The 18168-nt window shown below is 46.1% G+C and overlaps 1 protein-coding gene across 2 annotated transcripts; it reads left to right on the top strand.

The window, feature by feature from the left end:
• The first annotated feature begins 1395 nt into the window (after positions 1 to 1395).
• On the top strand, positions 1396 to 17950 carry IVNS1ABP (influenza virus NS1A binding protein). 2 transcript variants are annotated; one of them, XM_058808303.1, is made up of 15 exons: positions 1396 to 1632; positions 7176 to 7405; positions 8578 to 8704; positions 9014 to 9183; positions 9271 to 9346; positions 10052 to 10225; positions 10570 to 10695; positions 12061 to 12168; positions 14233 to 14359; positions 14879 to 15103; positions 15180 to 15301; positions 15461 to 15587; positions 15669 to 15800; positions 15934 to 16107; positions 16523 to 17950. In XM_058808303.1, exons 3-15 carry the CDS (start codon positions 8594 to 8596, stop codon positions 16774 to 16776), a joined length of 1926 nt encoding a protein of 641 aa, XP_058664286.1. In that variant the 5' UTR covers positions 1396 to 1632; positions 7176 to 7405; positions 8578 to 8593; the 3' UTR covers positions 16777 to 17950. The 2 variants fall into 2 exon arrangements, with proteins under 2 accessions (XP_058664286.1, XP_058664288.1); XM_058808305.1 differs by lacking the exon at positions 1396 to 1632 and adding an exon at positions 6485 to 6718.
• Positions 17951 to 18168: the final 218 nt, after the last annotated feature.

Here is an 18168-nt window from a genome sequence, read left to right on the forward strand (position 1 = left end):
CAAGGTGAGAAACTGGGGAGGGCTCAGCTGCAGCTGAGATATCTGTGCTGGTGAGGAATATACCTACAGCTTAATGCTTCTGCCTGCTTCTGATGAGACAAGATCATTATTTTCAGTATTTTAAAGCACTTTATGCATGAAACTGCCAAATGGCTCAACTTCAGTGTTTTGAAACACGCTTCTCCACTGAGATTCTTGAAAAATGTTAGAGAAATGGATACATTTTATAATATATGACAAAATATCACATACATTGCACAGCTGAGACACTGAAGGTGTATCTAACGTAATCTGCAGGTTTCCTATTTCCTGACCAAGGCAGCCTCTGAATCCGGAGGAAGCACTCAGGGAAGTTGCACAGGGAAGTGTACACTGCCTTCCAGGTGACCTTGGCACTTTAAATCAGGAAGCAAACATGGATCCTCAGACTTTACCCAGCCCATGGATTATTTATGATGATCTTGCAGCAGCTCTCAGGCCCAGCCGTGAATCAGGAGCTTGCATGCAAACACGTAACAAACAGACAGGGCTTCAAATACCCCTCGTTTATCAGCAGGAATGTTTAAAAATTAATTTCCCTGGAAAGATAGAATTTATCCTGAAGAGTGTGTGGATGAATTTCTCATCCAGCTGCTGAAAATGCTGTTCATCTGGAAAATGCTGTTCCCAGAGGGACTCCAGGGTGATGGGGTGAGGTGGAATGGGGCTGTCATGGCCTCACACAGAGAGCAAGCTCCCAAGGCGAGCTCCCGATATTAAATACGGAATTTTTTTGGTCAAACAAATATAATGCCTTGAACTACAGTCCAGATGACGACAGAGTGGCGTGGCTGAGGAGGAGCCATGGCTGAAGGGGCAGCAGGGCTGAGGAGGAGCAATGGCTGAGGGGCAGCATGGCTGAGGAGGAGCAATGGCTGAGGGGCAGCATGGCTGAGGGGGAGCCATGGCTGAGGAGGTCAAACGGGTGAAGGAGAGTCGTGGCTGAGGAAGAGTAATGACCGAGGGAGACCTGTAGCTGAGGCGCTGACATGGCTATGGGAGAGTCACGGCTGAGGGAGTGTCACGGCAGGCAGGATCTCATGGCTGAGGAGAACAGACAGGGCCAGGTCCGAAAGAGAAAGCCTACTGAACCAGTTGTGCTCGTGGCTGCGACCAACACTCACGGCCGCAGCCGGTACGGGCAGAAACGGACACAGCGCTCAGGCCCCACCGTTTCCTCCGCCTCAGCCCCGCCGGGCACGGCGCCTCTTCCCGCCGGCCCGGAGGCGGAGGGGAGGCGGAGGGGCCGCGGAGGGGCAGGGCGAGGCGGGGCGGGGCGGGGCGGCCGGACTCGTTTCGCGGTCGAGCGGAGCCGACCGTGGCCGCCCCAGCACCGCCTCCTCCCCTCCCCGCTCTCCTCCCGCCTCCCGGAGGAGGAGGGTCCCGGGTGCAGCTCTCTGCGTGTGTCCGTAGCTCGCGTGGCCTCGCTTACCCACTGCGCTCCCGCCTTCCATCGGCAGCTCCGCGCCCTCCGCTCCCTCTGTTCCTCCGCTGCTCCTTCCCGGCCAGCCGGGGTTGCGCCTGCGAGTCTACTTCCCCCGCATTCTGGAGGCTCCCAATATGTTCAGCGCCGTCCGCGCCCAGAGGCACCAGGTACGGCGGGCGGGGGCCGGGCACGGGCCGTGCGGCCGCGCTTTGTTCGGCGCTGGGCAGCGGGCGGAGGCGGCGGCCCGGACGGGCGCATCGCGCTCGGGGAACCGCAGTCCCTGCGGCCCCGCGGCGCTTTTGTTGCTTGTTCGGGGCCCGTTTTCTTGGGCCGCGGAGTTGCCCACATGGCCTGAAGGGCGTGAGGCCGCTCCCTCCGTGCCGGGGGAACGGGCGGGCCCCGGCGGCCGGGGAACGCGGTGTAGCCCCCGGCCGGGAGTTCCCGGGTTCCCCACGCCTGCGGGTGCGAGGCCAAGGTCAGGCGCTGCCTCTCCCAGCGCCACGCTGCAGCCGCGGAGAGGCATCTCCCTAAACCTATACCGTGAATGGCGGGGGGGAAAAGAGAATCGCGGGAATCCTGGACTTTGGAGGAAATTGCCGCTCCAGGATGAGCAGCGTGTGCTGATTGCTGTTTGCCAATGCCATGACCTTCCCTGTTATCTCTACCAGTTCTAGGAAGTGGGAGATAATAAAGCAAAACCAGTGGTTGTCAGCTCACGTTAGTGCTTCTGGGGAAAGCTGATGAGGGTGAATGAGCAGAGCGGTTTGGTTTTGGATTTTTTAGGGTTTTTTGGGAGGGGTACAGTATTTTCTGCCTGCATGCACCAATTTCCAGAGTTTTTTAGAATTTTTAGAGGCGCTTCAAGGTAGAAAATGCCTTTGCATTGTCACTTTTGCCGTTCCTTCACCCAGCATTCCCACAGATAATAAATATGAATTGGCTGTAATTTCATGCAGGGTAGAAAAATACTGGCAGTGAGAGGTGAAACATCCGAGTTATTTCCTAAGGAGATGTGTGGTGATAGACTAATGGAAATACAGTCTCATGTCACTCCTTGGTTGTGTGGTTTGTGACGAGAAAACTTTTTTTTTTCTTGTTTGCAGTGATGGGTGTGTAGACACCACATTTATTCTCTTCTGTCAGAGAGCTAGAAAATAAGAAAGCAAGCAGGATGTGGTGCTTTGATGGTGAGATTGGTTTACTTTTCAAAAGCAGATTTTTGTAGCCACAAGCTTGACTCCTGGAGTGTAGCATGCAACAGTCAGGGAGTACTTTCCAGTTAGGAAGCTGTGTGTTAGCTGCTGTAATTAAGCCTGATTTTATTTTCATCAGCTTGAATTCTTAAGGAGCAGGAGATGGTAAGAAAGGCAAAAATTGCCTGGAATGGGGGTGGAAGACAAAGAGGACATATAAACAAAACTCAGTGATTTGGTTGTGTGACAGATGTTTGGAGAACTGTGGGAAGTCTGTGTTAGTAAAAAAATAGACCTAGGGGGTGGGCAAAGGGCAGGAAAGAACTCAGATTTTAGTAGAGCGAATGTGAGGCAGGTTGAAAAAGAGATGTAGATAAGCACTGTGAGAACAACAACAAAAGTACGAAATGGGAAGGGAGAGGAAGGGCAGAACCAGTGTGAAAAGGGAACTAATGACCAGAGCTGGGGCTTAGAAGCGTGGGAGGCCAGTCCTGGGAGCCAGTGCTGGATGAGCAGCCGGAGTGCTGCAGCTGAGGGTTGTCGCTGGAACAGCAGCAACATTCAAGCATGAAGCCTGCTGCTTATAAATTTTTAAAGTCTGCATACATAAATGTGCTTGGAAGAGCTCTCTGGGCTTGCTTTCTATAGAGGGCAGTCCAAGCATTGCACCTTCCCGGGGTGCATGTGAGAGATTTTGGAAAATGTCCACAGTACTCTGTCATTCCTCTTCAATTCCTAACCAGTGATAGCAAATATTCCATCTTCCCTCTCCCTGTCCTCACTGTTGGCATGGGAGCATGACTAACGTCAACGTGCAGTTAAATAGAAAAATGTTGTCTACAAGTTGTAGTTGTCAGTGAGACTAAATATTTAGTGGAAAGCAACTGAAAAGTGAATAAGCAAAACAAAATTGCTCTAAATTCTGAGTCTTACTGTAGGTTACTGGTATAAAGAGGTTGGGCCTCTTTAGTGGTGTAAAGTATGTTAATAAATGTCTTGTCTTCGATGTTCTGCCCAAATGCAGACTCAGACATGAAAAGTTGATGCGTTTTTACCATAAATAAATGCCAATGTATGAAATAAATGTTTTGAGGACGTTTGGTTTTATATTCTGAGACAGATAATGGACTGTGAGCAGTCGTAGGTGTGACCTACATTTCTTCTGAGCTGGGCTGTCACAAGCCAGAATGCTCCAGCTGGGTGTTAAATTCCATTTTTGTTTCACAAGTGTCAATCAAATATCTGTCATTACATCAGCAAGTATTGATGTTAAATCAAAAGATTATCAACTATCTCCCCCAAAGAAGTGCTTTGCCTGTGAGTTGAAGAAGTAGTACATTAGTTTGACTAAAAGATTTGTGCAGAATTTGCACAGCAAATACTGCACATGGAAAGTGGGCTGTATTAAATATGAGAGGCAAAATAGATGTTCCCTGTGTTGCTAGGTCATGGGCAAGGTGACTCTGCCCCTGGGGCTTGTTGGCTTGGTGGTCACCTGAGAGCACAGCTCCTGCAGGAGGCTCTGCAGGGGAGACACCTAGGGCAGCACTGAGCATCACTGTGTCTCAGTATCATTGCTATTTAGGTGGGCTTTCTTAAATGTACTTTTAAATGCAGCAGTGAAATAGAGGAGTTTGAAAGGAGGGAATCTCCCTTCTGGAATGAGCAGCCAGTTCATCTCTGAGTGCATGGTGAGCTGTGACTCACTCACGGCCCAGTGGTTCACATACACGGCAAAGGAAAATCTCAGTCTGTGCACGACATGAGGCATTCAGGAAACACAGTTACTACAACAAGGCTGTGTTTAAAATCCAGCAGCTGGGCAGACATTGGAGTCCTTGCATTCCTGTGCCTGGGAACAGCTGGGGTGCCAGAACACACCATGTGCGTGTTCCGTGACTTCAGGCCTGCCTGAGCCCGGGGATTGGCGCTTGATCCAAGGGAGTCTCCAGCCCCAGCCCCTGTACCAGTCCTTACTGTTAAAATTACAACAAAAAATCCAGAGTTTATGCATTACTCTGTAGTTTTTGCATAATATTAAAAGTATGAGAACAGCTGCTCTCAAGTAGGAGTGTTCTCCAGTGGAATGTGTTGTTTCCATTCTGGGATGATAATTCTGTAGCTTTAATGTGTTTATAGAAGTGCATTTGGATGCAGTCTTGGTGTCAGAGGCACCAGGCTTTACCTGGCTGACAATCATCTGGGAACATCTCACTTGCTTAAAAAAATGTAAAATCCTGGATAATTATAAAAAATGCCACAGTAGTTCTTCATGTGCTGACCTAAAAGGGAGTATAAGCAAGGAGGGGGAGGTAATGACAAAGTGATTTTGATTTAAAAAAATAAAGGAAAGAGTTTGTTTTCAGTATCTGTTTATGACCTTTAATGCAGAATAGGCAGCATTCTTGACTTTGCAATGAATTTTGGCTGATAGTTTGGGTTTTGTTCTAGCAGCAGTACTCCCTACTAAAATGAGGAAAGCTGTGAATTTGCTTGTGCTATTTGATGCTGTTTTGAGTAATAATATTAGCCATAACACACACAACAACATTGAAACTCTGTGGCAGTAATTAAGATGTTCAAATTCCAAAATGTTCATATTCCTAGATATTCAGATTGGACAATACCATTGGGGACATAAATGCATCTGCATGGGATTGGTGTCTCACACAAAGGAGGGTTTTAACAGACAAATCTTCCATTTCAACCCAGAACTATTTTGGATGACCTTCTTAGGTCTTCAAGGTCCCAAGCAAGTACATGTGGCAGAGTTAGAACATTGCAAATAAAACTGATGTGTTATGGCAGAATGTGACAATACACACCCAGAGATGTAAACTGAGCAGGGCTGATTGTGGGATTTAGTTAGAATAGTTTGACTAGCTGTCCTGTGACTTGAAATGTTTTGCTTGAGGTGAATTTTTGGGGAAGGTGTGGACATCAGGCTCTTGGGTTCTGTTTTGAGAAGTTTGCTTGCTTTAAAAATTGCAGTGATTATGCCAGTTATACACTGATGGGGAAGTGTTGACTGCCAAATGCCTAATTAAACAATATTTGTTAAATAGAGCTTGGTGTCACCTTCTTAACTTGCCTGTAGGATTACAAGAAGAATACCTTAATTTATTATCATTTAATCTCACCTTTATGTGAGATTTCTTTTCCCAGTGAAGCACGCTGGCGTAGCTGATGGAAGTTGTGTGCAGGGGCGCTGCTCCTGCAGTGCCCAGCATTCCAAATGCTGTGTTCCCCTGATGTGGGACACTGCAGTGCTTGGGAGCAGCTGTTCCCTTCTCCAGGCTGCGGGTCTGTGCCTGCTCCAGAGCCAAGCAAGCGAGTGTTTGCTCTGCCTGCACGGTTCTGTGCTGGCTGGGGCTGTGGGAGTGGAGGCAGTGTCCCTGGAGCTGTACGTGGTGGGACAATGCCCTCTGCTGCTCCCAGGAAATCAGCCTCTGCTGGAGCTACTGGGCTGCACCAGGCACCAGGCAGGTACTGCTCCTGCCAAAGTCACCCTGGGCTGAGCACTGGCCATGCACCACGGTCACAAGGTTCTCTTGCAGGGCACTTTTAGTTTTTGACAAGGAGAAATGAGCTGCACCTATTTTTAGGAAACCCAGTTCTGAATGTGGCATTTATTCTGTGGATACAAATATAGCGTTGGAACTGAAGTGATTGATGTTTTCCTGAGGTGGCACCAGGGTCATGGAAAGTTCCAGAGTGAGTGTTTGTTGCCTGTTCCCTCCCTGCTGCTCCTCCCCCTCCTCTTCTCCCCTCCCCAAAAAATCCTGGCATAAAGAGCCCACCAGCATGTGAATTCCCAGCAAAGCCACCCCAGTCTGCACTGCCGGTGCCGAGCTCAGCCAGACCCCAGCAGGGTCTGTTCCCAGCAGAGAGACCTTTTACCAAAGAAAGCTGTCCTACAGATTCCTGACTTTATAATTTCTGGGAGTAGCGGAGACTGGAGACATGCCCAGTCATTTCAGACATGTCCTTAATCCATCTTCTGACAATTTTAGGCATTCAGTAGAAGAAGGCTATAAGTAGATGAGCACAAAAGCTGAAGGTAGGAGGCTTGTGGATTGTGTTCTTTTATAAAATGGAGGCATTTCTGTTGTGTTACGTGTGAGTTACCTACTTGTGGAAGCAATAATGATAACAGGATGTGCTGATAGGCTGAGTTGGTAAGAGATTGGTTAAAAATGGGATTCAGCTGTTCTACCTTTTTTCCTAAGCACTAATTTAGCCCTTTTCTTGTCTCCAGGGGTAGAATGATGATGTGGTTGATTTCTTATTAGGCACAAGGACATATTGGTGTCAATATGGAATTTTTCAGGCTGCTTGCTTTTTGTGGGGGAAAAAACCCAAAAACCCCCCAAAAACAACTGCAACAATAAAACAACCCCAACTTGTTTGTGAAGAAAAACTTGTTTGTTTTGGTCAGGACCATGAATCGAGTTTTATGTGAAATGCATGGCAGTGCTATTTGTTGTCCTTACTTGATACCTTCTCCTTTATTGCAGGTTATGATGCATGATTATCACAGAAGAAATTCATGTCTATAGCTCCTAAGGACTATATTACATCATCTTCAAGCCTGATAGTTTTGGAATCCATATTGCAGCTGCAAACACACGTCTGCTTTTGCATTTCCACAAACATCTTCCCTCTCAGGAGATCCTGAAACTCAAGTGCTCTGTTCTAACACAGTGACACCATTGGGCTATTTTAAATTTACAGTCATCTTTGCTTGGTAAGTCATACCAGTAATTGTGTATACAGTACTTAATACTTCTGCTGAAATTATGTAAATTTAAAATCTTGGTGTCTTCAATAAAACACAACAGATGGATGTTTGTAAGTGAGATTATTGTTTCCAGTTTAGGGTTGAATACTCGCAGTAGTAAGTGAATTTAAAATAGATGGATTAACAGTAGAAGTATTTGTGGGAGCTTCGGTGTTTTCATTACTGATTTTTGCAATCCACTACTTCTGGTTTGGAGTTTTCTTATTTAGTGTGATCTTCAGAATTTTCTTAAACTTGAGGTGGAAATAAAAGTTTTTGCTGGTGACATTAATAGAATATTACATATACTCTAAGATTTTCAAGGTAACTACTTCTGTGTATGTTAGCAGCTCAAACTTAGAAATCTGCTTTTTGTTTTAAATTACTATTTCAAATTTGCTAGGTCATGTAAGGGTAATAGTTAACTGTTCTTAATTAGCTTCTTATTTGGAAAGTGCTTAACTAAATAAGAATCAATTAAAGGAGCTAAGAAATAGCTTCCAGATAAAAAAAAATTAAAGTTTCCTGAAGTTACTTTCCCAGTCTTTGACTGATGTCCCTGAGGTGGTATCTTTGTGTATGGCTGAGGTCTTCAAAGGAAGTTGTTCTATCTTTGAGATGATTTAAAATATATTATTGCTGTTCAGAATTTATTAAATTGTCTGTTTTGTTGGTCATAATGTTTTCATGACTTCCAGCTGCTCTAAAATACTGAGTCATTACTCATAAAATTTAACAGAAAATGTTTATCTATCTATTCTACTTCACAAGCTACTTTAAATTCTCAGTTCTTATTTTGCAGTGTAGCTGGGTGTTGTGTGTACAAAAATGCAGCTGGACCAGAGTGGTAGGGAGCAGAAAGTGGTGATGAATAATGATAGCTGGGGATGGATATACGAAAAAAGATCTTTAGGGAAGGGAATCCATGTAATCCAGTGGTTCCCAGCTTGCTCCCACAGAGCTGGCACAGATTCAGCCTGTGGTTTGAACCCAGTACCTGCAGAAGGGATGTGGCCTCAATCTCTGAAAATCATTAATCCATTAATGCCCCCTGCGTGTTTGTTTGCAAACAGTGTTGCTAGTACTGCTGCACTGAAGCCAGATGCTGTGTGTGTAACCTTTGCCCATTGCATGTGCAGCCAGGCCAACACCAAAATGATTCCCAACGGGTATTTGATGTTTGAGGATGAGAACTTCATCGAGTCGTCTGTTGCCAAACTCAACGCCTTACGGAAGAGCGGTCAGTTCTGCGACGTCCGCCTCCAGGTACCTGTGCCCTGCCACCCTGGGGAGCCTGGGGGGATGTGGGCTTACACCACGTGGAGCTGTTGCTTCACAGACTGGGAGATGGGAGATTTTAGAAACCCATTTTTCTGAAAAATGCATACTAAAAAAAATCCAAATGGGATACACTTGGAGAGAAGTGATGCTAACTTACAGCTGGAGACTGTTGATTTGAAAAATTGATTTGAACTGTGGGACTCACCTGAGTAGGCCTTCATGTTGTGAAAATGCAAAGGTAATTACAAAAAATCCTCACCAGCACATGGGCTTCTTGTTTGTGTTTGACATAAGGTGTGTGGACACGAGATGCTGGCGCACCGAGCCGTGCTGGCATGCTGCAGTCCCTACCTGTTCGAAATCTTCAACACTGACAGCGACTGCCATGGAGTTTCCCATGTGAAATTTGATGATCTCAACCCAGAAGCTGTTGAAGTTCTGTTGAATTATGCCTATACTGCTCAGTAAGTAGTTCTCATGGTAACTAGAGAGAGGATAGACTTTGATTTGAAAAATCAGAATAATAAGAGGAAAATTTCTCTATTTAATAGGTTAAAAGCTGATAAAGAGCTGGTGAAAGATGTATACTCTGCAGCAAAGAAGTTGAAGATGGAGAGGGTTAAGCAGGTATGGTTCTCAGCTCTTCTGGAAGTCCGTTCTGCCTTCCCAGGCTGACAGCATTGCACCTTTTGGTGTTAGTGAGCCTAAACCTGATGCTTCTGTGGAAGAAGTGCTCAGCACAAAGCTGCTGTAGATGTTCCTTTGCACTGTACTGATTTGGTGCCAGCTGGATGTGTTGCTTCCACTTGCACTGTCTAGGTGCCAGGGTGTTCCCTGAAGTTATGTTTTGTATTTGTGCACCTATGTAAGAAAAACAGCTTTAAATCTTGGCTGATTCCTTACCTTCTGTGGCAGCAGTGCTGTGCTTGGTTGTGTTGGGAGCATGAACAAACCTGTAAATCTATCAGAAAAAGAGCAATTCACACACTCCTGAACATAATTTGGTAGTGCTTGACTTTGGAAATACCATTAGCTGCAGATAAGGGTACCCTTAAAAAGGGAATTGGGATCATTAGCTCGCCTGACTGAGAAGCAGTTTTGAATAGGTGTTCAGTAGAAAAGCATGGGGTCAATGCAGATGTCAGTAGCTTCCAAATGTGTTTGAGTTGTTAATTTAAGATGTGCATGCTACTGTGGAAGGCAACATTCCCTCCCTGTACAGCACTGACATGGGGATGACAGCAGAGTCACTGCTCTGCAGTTAGAAAACAGCTGCTTGTGTGTTGGGATAGATAATTTAAATGTATAAAAACTGTCTGCTTGCATTGCCAGGTTTGTGGTGACTATTTGCTGTCCAAGATGGACGTGCAGAGCTGCATCTCGTACCGGAACTTCGCCAGCTGCATGGGAGACTCCCGGCTGTTGCACAAGATCGATGGCTACATTCAGGAACACCTTGTAGAGATTTCAGAACAGGAGGAGTTTCTCAAGCTGCCACGGTTAAAGGTTAGCCTAAGTTTGTAGAATTCCTTCTGGTACAGGATCTCCCAAAAGCAACCTGAGGAGCAACTAGGATTTCCTTCTCTTTGGAGGGCAGGAAAACTTGGTGTACTGACTGCTGCCAGTAATGTGACAATTTTGGATCTGTGTCCTATTCTTAGTGCTGTGAACCTTAACTGTAGAGAACATGCACTGTCACCCTTTCCAGGTGTAAAAGGTGATTGTATTTAAATGTGCTTCTTAGTTTCATAGGCTGAAAGCTCCTTGTGGTGTTTTCTGGCTCTGTAGTAAAGAGAGAACAGAAGAGTAAATTCCTAGAGACTAAATAATATTTTCTCTTCTCCCTCAAGCTTGAAATAATGCTGGAAGACAATGTTGGCCTACCCAGCAACGGCAAATTGTACACAAAGGTAATCAACTGGGTACAGCGCAGCATCTGGGAAAACGGAGGCAACCTGGAAGATCTCATGGAAGAGGTTAGTCTTTAAGAAAATGGGATCTTGGGATTAATCATTAAAAAAAAACCCAAAAAAGCCAATATGAAGGATGATCCCTTTTTTTTTCTTTTTTTTTTCCCCCTTCACTTTTTTAACTGACCCTAAAGAATTTAAATTTTGCTGTAGGTACCCCTAAGCTGAGAAACTGGGGGGGTGTTCAGGTGAGCTGAATACACTGTTCAGTCTGGTCTTCACTTTCCTTTTTGCTCCCCGTTGCTGTATAGTAGCCTGAGAGTGGCCTGTATCTGCTTTAGTTTGGGGAGGTGGTACTGAGACTTGCCATAGATTGGTGATGTTTTCCTTTGCAGGTTTTGCTTGTAAATGCACAGTAGGTAAAAGCTTCTAATGGTTGTTCCTCCCCATTGGTTTATCTCCCCATAGGTTTATTAACAAAACTAGGATACCAAGGCTGAAGAACCAAGAAGAGCCTCAAGTGTATTGACACGTACAGAAGCAGCAGTCCTGCCCCAGTGCTCCTAAGAAAATCCGCTGTGGGCAGAGAACGATCATGATGATTTAATGGTGTTTACTTACTCCTTTACAGGATGCATTATTTTCAAACTTGTGTGTTGTTAAATGGCTTTTCTCATGAATACTAATGGTAGATGTAGCCTGGGCAGTGTTTAATGGCAAAGTTAGCGGGGAGATAAAATTTTTAATTGGCTCCAGCAAACGGACTTTACCAAATCTTGTGAAATTCTTCAAAATTTTCAAAATCTGCTATTACAAGGACAAAAGATCCCCAGAAACACTTGTCTAGGCAAAAGTACATGTTGATGCTGTCGTATAATCTCAAGTGTATATTTCCTCTTGGAGAAACTAATTTAAAACATCATGTTGAAATTAAGATGCGTTTCGTTGAAACAGCTGCATCTGGTTTCAGTGGTGGACAACAGTTTCTTCCAGAACTTAAATTTGTGTTGTCTTCCCTCATTCCCATACCTTTCTTTTAGAGTCTGTTGGTTTCTCTTGGCCTTTTTTGATGGAGATAAATATGTGTATTTTTCATAGCAGAAAACTTGTGTGCAGGGATAAGGAAATGCTTGCATGAGACTGTGAATTTGTGTAACTCTGCAAATTAATGTGCCTTTTGCTTGTCTAATGTTTCTGTGCTGGGAAAACAGCAGAAGCCCATGGAAAATGAAGATTTCTCTCAAGCTGAGAAAGTAAGGAACCATCACTCCCTATTTGAAGATTGCCACCATGACATCTGCTTCCTTTTAGTTTTGCCACTGTGCGAGCTTGAGATGAGCTGACGAGCAGTGTGGTGCCTGGGGTAATGTGCCTGTAGCTGAGGAGCACAGAGACGGCAGCCACATGGGTGTTCTGTTGTTGTTTTTGCAGGTGCAAACGCTGTACTACTCAGCTGATCACAAGCTGCTTGATGGAAATCTGCTAGATGGACAGGCTGAGGTGTATGGCAGTGATGATGACCACATTCAGTTTGTGCAGGTACCAATTGCAGACAGTCTCAGGTAACCCCAGGTAGACTGGAGCAGTTTACAGCACACCTGAAGTCCTGTGTTCTGCTGGCAGAGAAGGCAGCAGGTGCTGTAGTGGAGAAATGCAGCAGGAGAAGGTGTCTGGCTGGGAGCTGCTGCAGGCCGTGATGTGCTCTCAGCTTCTGTCTCTCTGGCAGGCTGGGCTGACTCTCGGCCTTTGCACAACAGAGTGCTCTAATTCTGACTTCAAAATCAATCCTGGCTGTTAGAAGAAAGAAGAGGCAGACAAGCACTCAGCTGTAGGAAGTCAGCTGAGACCTTGTAGAGTTCCCAGAGACTGTAGAGAAACACGGACTGCTTGGCTTGCAGTGGGGAATGTGTCTGGTAAATTTGGGCCCAGAAAAAGATTCCAGATCCAAGTTCTAATCCTTCAGCTGCCAGCGTCCGCTTCTTTTGTTCAGCTGCACTGGTGGTGTAGCTGCCAAATCTCTCTGATGCTTTGACTGAGTGCAAATCACTCCTGTGCTTTTGGAGAGGTCTTTTGTTATAGTTTTATTTTTTATTTCTTACCAGGTGTAATCCTTGTGAGCTCCAGAAAACCACATGGCTTAGTAAAAACGCAGGCTAAGATAGAAACAATCAAAAAGGACTAACTGTTCTAAATTATCAGTTGCTTTATACAAATGAACTTGGTTTAAATTTAAGAATTTGAAGCAAATACATTGTAATATTTTATAACAGTGATACATGTTCAAACAAAAAGTTTCTTTCATTAATTTCTTAGCTAATGTGGAAAACACTGTCCATCCCAGAATGTGGATTTTAGAAGTAAAATGAGAGGAAATGGAAAAGCCAGCTAATTTTCCAGTTTGTTAATTGTTTTTAGAAAGCCTTCACAGGGTTCTCTACCTCTGGATACAATTTGTAATGCTTAGAAGCAGAGAGGTGAATGTTAGAACAGTTCATTTTTAGAACTAAGACCAGGACTTCTCAATGTTTTTCTGCAAATCCTTCCTAATCAGAAAAATCACCAACTTCAGACATCCTTAACTGTTGAGGGAACTAACACTAAAAATCCCCTAGATGCTAGTCCTGGAAAAATTTTACATTTTTAAATTACAAAACTTTGTATTTTCTATTGCTGTTGTGGCAATTTAAAGATAAGAGCTTAAGTGGTTAATTGGATGAAGGTTCGGAAATAAAATAAAGCTCTCTACAAGTACACTGCTTGTCACGGTGAGCTGAGCTTAGCAATCCAGCTCCTCTGTGTGAGGTTATCTGAGTTAGATGATGTGTTTCTGAAGTCTTGTGACAGTTTCCATGGAGATCAGGCTCCAGGGAACTGTGCAGGCATCGCAGACTTGGGACTGTGGTCATAAACTCTGCTGCTGAACAGTATAGACAGCACAGTAACTTTCTGTGCTTCAGGAAAAGCCTCAACAACCCCAACCAACTGTGCTGAAAGTGGGAATTTTGAGTTTTTTCTTAGTAGAGTAAAATAATGTAAGCTACAGTAGAAATTTAATTGGAGATAAAAAGAAAGCAGAAATTTCTTGTTAGTGGAAGTATCAAGGGAGTAAAATCCAAGAAACAGCTAATCTGAGCACAGAGGGGAACTGAGGTGAAATTAGTTTGTCTTCAGGGAATGAAGAGAATAGTTTATTCACTTCCAAACAGCATTATATAATTACCTCAAGTTCCAGAAGCAGAGCTTGGGAGTGAGGCTCCTGTGTGGTAGCTCAGTTCTCTCCAGCTGCATGTAACTATTCCCTTATATTTGTAAATCCTGCTAGAAATGCACACTTACTTTAGGGATTTGCAGTCCAGCACCAGCAGTATAAAGCTGCAGTTACAGGATAAAGTGAGTTCCAGGAGAAAAGTGTAGGGTGGCTTTTGGCCACTGTTGCTGGGCAGGCAAGATGTTCTGCTGAAAATACAGGTGTGCTATAAATGCTGCTCTGCGGAGGTGTAGACAAGTGTGCTCTGGAGTAGCTACACAGTGTCTCAGAGAAGCAGAGGTAGAAGGAGCTGTAGTCTCTGGCTAGGTTTCTGTAGCTGCCTTTTGATTTTGCAGAAGAGGCCACCACGTGAGAATGATCACAAGCAGATCAGTAGCAGCTCCTCTGGAAGTCTTTCTCCAAATGCTACTGTTCAGAGTCCTAAACACGAGTGGAAAATCATTGCTTCAGAGAAGACTTCGAGTGAGTAACAGGGGCAGGGGTTGTCTAACAGATGTGTCTCTTCTTGGGTACCTGCCACCTTCTGCTCCCTGGGGATTTCCTTCACATCTCTGAGGAATGCTGAGGTGTTTCTTCTTACTGATGATACAAGTCAAGTAATTTGTAGGGTGCTTCTGATGTACCTGGGCCAAACTGGGATGACATACATTTCAGTTCCTTATGAACTAAATCCATGGTGTGTCATCATTTTCCCAGAAAATCCTAAGGAGACAGGCAGTCCATAGTTAATTAACAGAGCTGTTTGCTCTGTGTGTGCAAGGAGACTCCCAGCACATGTTTAAGTTGCTGTTGTATGTCGTTCAAGTGCTCTTTCAGTATCTAAAGCATAGTTGTCAATAACTAACACTTTTGAAACCAGTAATCTGAAAAAATGAAGTTTCTGTGCTGCCGAGGGGAGTGGCACAAGCTGCAGAGCCCATGTGGCACCCAGCTCAGTGCCCCTTCCCGTGGCACCGTGCTGAGGGTGTGCTGTCCCCGCAGGTAACACATACCTGTGCCTGGCTGTGCTGGACGGGGTGCTGTGTGTCATCTTCCTGCACGGCCGCAACAGCCCCCAGAGCTCCCCCTCGAGCACCCCGCGGCTGCTGAAGAGCCTGAGCTTCGAGCTGCAGCCCAGCGACCTCATCGAGAAGCCCATGTCCCCCATGCAGTACGCGCGCTCGGGGCTGGGCACGGCCGAGCTCAACGGCAAGCTCATCGCTGCGGGTGAGCCGGGGCAGGGGAGCCAGGCAGGGCTGGGCTGGTGCCTCTGGATGCGGGGCCAGTAACCTCTTGCTTGCAGGGGGCTACAACAGGGAGGAGTGCCTGCGCACCGTGGAGTGCTACGACCCCGAGAAGGACACCTGGACGTTCATCGCACCCATGAGGACGCCGAGGGCCCGGTTCCAGATGGCGGTGCTGATGGTGTGTGGGGTGGGGAGCCAGCCCACACGGGGCTGAGCTGAACAGGGCACACTGAACAGGGTGGCTCTAAAGTTGTTTCTCTGTAGTTCATGGTTATCCAAGTGCTCATGAGCTGACTGGTGTGCTCAGAGGTGACGGGTGTTGGTTTGTTCCTCTCAGGGGCAGCTGTACGTCGTGGGTGGGTCAAACGGCCACTCGGATGACTTGAGCTGTGGAGAGATGTATGAGCCCGAGATTGATGACTGGACCCCTGTCCCCGAGCTGCGGACCAACCGCTGCAACGCAGGTGAGGCCTCTGCGGCACCCAGCTAGGGGGTGGAGACTCAGCCACTTCTTACTCACTTGCCATTCTGTCCTGTATCAACAGGAGTGTGTGCCCTGAATGGAAAGCTGTACATTGTGGGTGGTTCTGATCCCTATGGCCAGAAAGGACTGAAGAACTGTGATGTGTTTGATCCCGTAACAAAGGCTTGGACGAGCTGTGCTCCCCTTAACATCCGTAAGTTCGTTGGGGAGCTGGGCAGGGATGGGGAGAAAAGGGCAACTGCAGAACTGCACCAAACCAAAAACTAGAAAAACCAAAACTGCCCCTTTGAGGTGCTGGTGGCTGACTGTGCTGGCTTTGCTTGCAGGGAGGCACCAGTCGGCCGTGTGTGAGCTGGGGGGGTACCTGTACATCATCGGCGGGGCTGAGTCGTGGAACTGCCTCAACAGCGTGGAGCGCTACAACCCCGAGAACAACACCTGGACCCTGATGGCGCCCATGAACGTGGCACGGCGCGGCGCCGGCGCGGCTGTCAGAGATGGTAGGGCTGGGGCTGCTGCCTCGGGGCCTTTCATGTCTGCTCTCATGCGAGTAGAATACAAAGCTGTGCTTCTTTCTGGGCAGGGAACAATACAGTAGGAACCTGGTTAAATGCCCAGTTTTAATTAAAAAGAAAAACCTCTTGGTTGTGGGCCATTCACTGCACCTCTTTCTTCTGAAAGTGTCACTGTGCAACTTCAAGAGCTGCACCTCTTTGAATTTGGACTTTGGTCTTCAAATTCCCTTTAGCTGTCATGGGCAGGAGACCCAAAGCAGATCGCTCCTATAAGTGCAGACCTTGACCAGGCCAAGGTCTATGACAGCACCTGGCTCCCTTGGGCTGTGTTGAGCCTGCTGGTGGGAGCACAGGGCCAGCTGGTGCTGAGCAGTGAGCGTGGCTCCCTTTCCTCACACAGGGAAGCTCTTTGTGGCTGGAGGATTTGACGGCACGCACGCGGTGAGCTGTGTGGAGATGTACGACCCTGCCAGGAACGAGTGGAAGATGATGGGCAGCATGACCACGCCCAGGAGCAACGCTGGCATCACCACCGTGGCCAACACCATTTATGCAGTAGGGGGCTTTGATGGCAATGAGTTCTTGAACACACTTGAGGTCTACAATCCAGAGTCAAACGAGTGGAGCCCCTACACCAAAATTTACAAGTTTTAAGTGAATTAAATTCCCTTTTCAAACTAACAGGCTTAGTGATGTAATTGTGTTTCAGTTAGAGGTACACCTGTGAATAGGGGTGGGGAGGGCATAGATGTTGCCAACAGCAACACAGAGCTTTTGCATATTGCATATTAACATGCTGTATATATTTGTTTTGGAAAAAATATTGAGATGAAGGGGTTTTTTGTGTATTTTAGGACTTTAAAGGTTTTGGTTTTGTTTTAAGATTTTGATGATAATGCAGGAGAAACTAGACTGGGCATATCATTTCAGGAGCTTCCCCCAGTATTTGTCACTTTGCACATTGGATGAGTTCTTGGAGGTGTGTTCTTGGGGCAAGAAGGGTAAAATTTGTGGGGGATAACGTTTTTTTCTTTCATCAGGCCTTGGTTTCCTTCAGTAACTGGAACAATCTGTAACAAGAAGCCTTATTTAAATAGATATAATGGCTATTTTTTTTATTAAAAAAAGCTGACATGCCTCTGCTAGTACCTTATCTTTTACAATTGCCTTTTTATAACAGTTTTTATATACTCAGCAGAGTATTTTGTCTGTTGAACTGCAAATGGCAGATAAATGGTTATTGAAACAGAGAGAGCCTTGGAGTTTCTAGAGCCCAGGTGGGACAGTGGATTGCCCCCACAGGTGAGCTGCTGCCTCTGCTGCAATAGTGTGAGTTAATCTCCACCACCTTCCTTAGAGCTGCATAGGGTTTCTGGACATGACACATCTAGACTTTCTAGGCTGGGAAAAGGATTCTGGCTCCAAGTGTTTTGAGGAGAATGCAGAGCATGCTTTCTGTACAGCAGTTTTGTTACTCTGGGTGAGCTGATCTTTGTACAACTACAATAGTTTGGGGAGGGGGGTTCTCATGGGTTTTAAACTCTTGCCAGCTGGCAAAGAAAATGTGTTGTAGTATCTGTCTTAAGTTTATTTTTCTAATATTACCAGCTGGAAGTGTGATAGAACACAAATAACTTGATTTTGTATGTGCTCATAGTCCTGTTTTAGTTCACTTTCTCTGTTCCTATGGATCAAACATGGGGGTGGGATGACTTGGTGTCTAATGTGTAGTGCTGCACATCTAACTCTGGGTGCCAAAACTAGCACTGACTGCTTGCTGCTGCTGCAAACACATTAAAGGTACCTTTTGGGAAACCCTTGCACCACAGGCGTGCCCTGACCTGGCTGTGTGTCCTTTTCTTCAAGGAGGCGGTGTCCAGAGGGATACAAAAAGTGACATTTCTGATGGGTGTAGGCAGGGAGAGCTACAAAGAGAGAGGGGAACAGAAGACTCATCTTCCACAACAGCCCTTCCCAGCCAGCATGTGCTGCAGCTGCCCCCATCAGCACCTTTGAGCCAACATCCCCACCCCACTCCCAGGGCTG

Source organism: Ammospiza caudacuta, chromosome 7 (assembly GCF_027887145.1).
Source record: "Ammospiza caudacuta isolate bAmmCau1 chromosome 7, bAmmCau1.pri, whole genome shotgun sequence".
Classification (NCBI taxonomy): Eukaryota; Metazoa; Chordata; class Aves; order Passeriformes; family Passerellidae; genus Ammospiza; species Ammospiza caudacuta.

Bases quoted from the DNA above. Each gene is read 5' to 3' on its own strand.
- IVNS1ABP (XM_058808303.1), top strand. From the start codon at position 8,594: ATGATTCCCAACGGGTATTTGATGTTTGAGGATGAGAACTTCATCGAG. The intron at 15,588-15,668 runs GTGAGGCCTCTG...CTGTATCAACAG, and splicing joins GACCAACCGCTGCAACGCAG to GAGTGTGTGCCCTGAATGGA. The intron at 15,801-15,933 runs GTAAGTTCGTTG...CTTTGCTTGCAG, and splicing joins CTGTGCTCCCCTTAACATCC to GGAGGCACCAGTCGGCCGTG.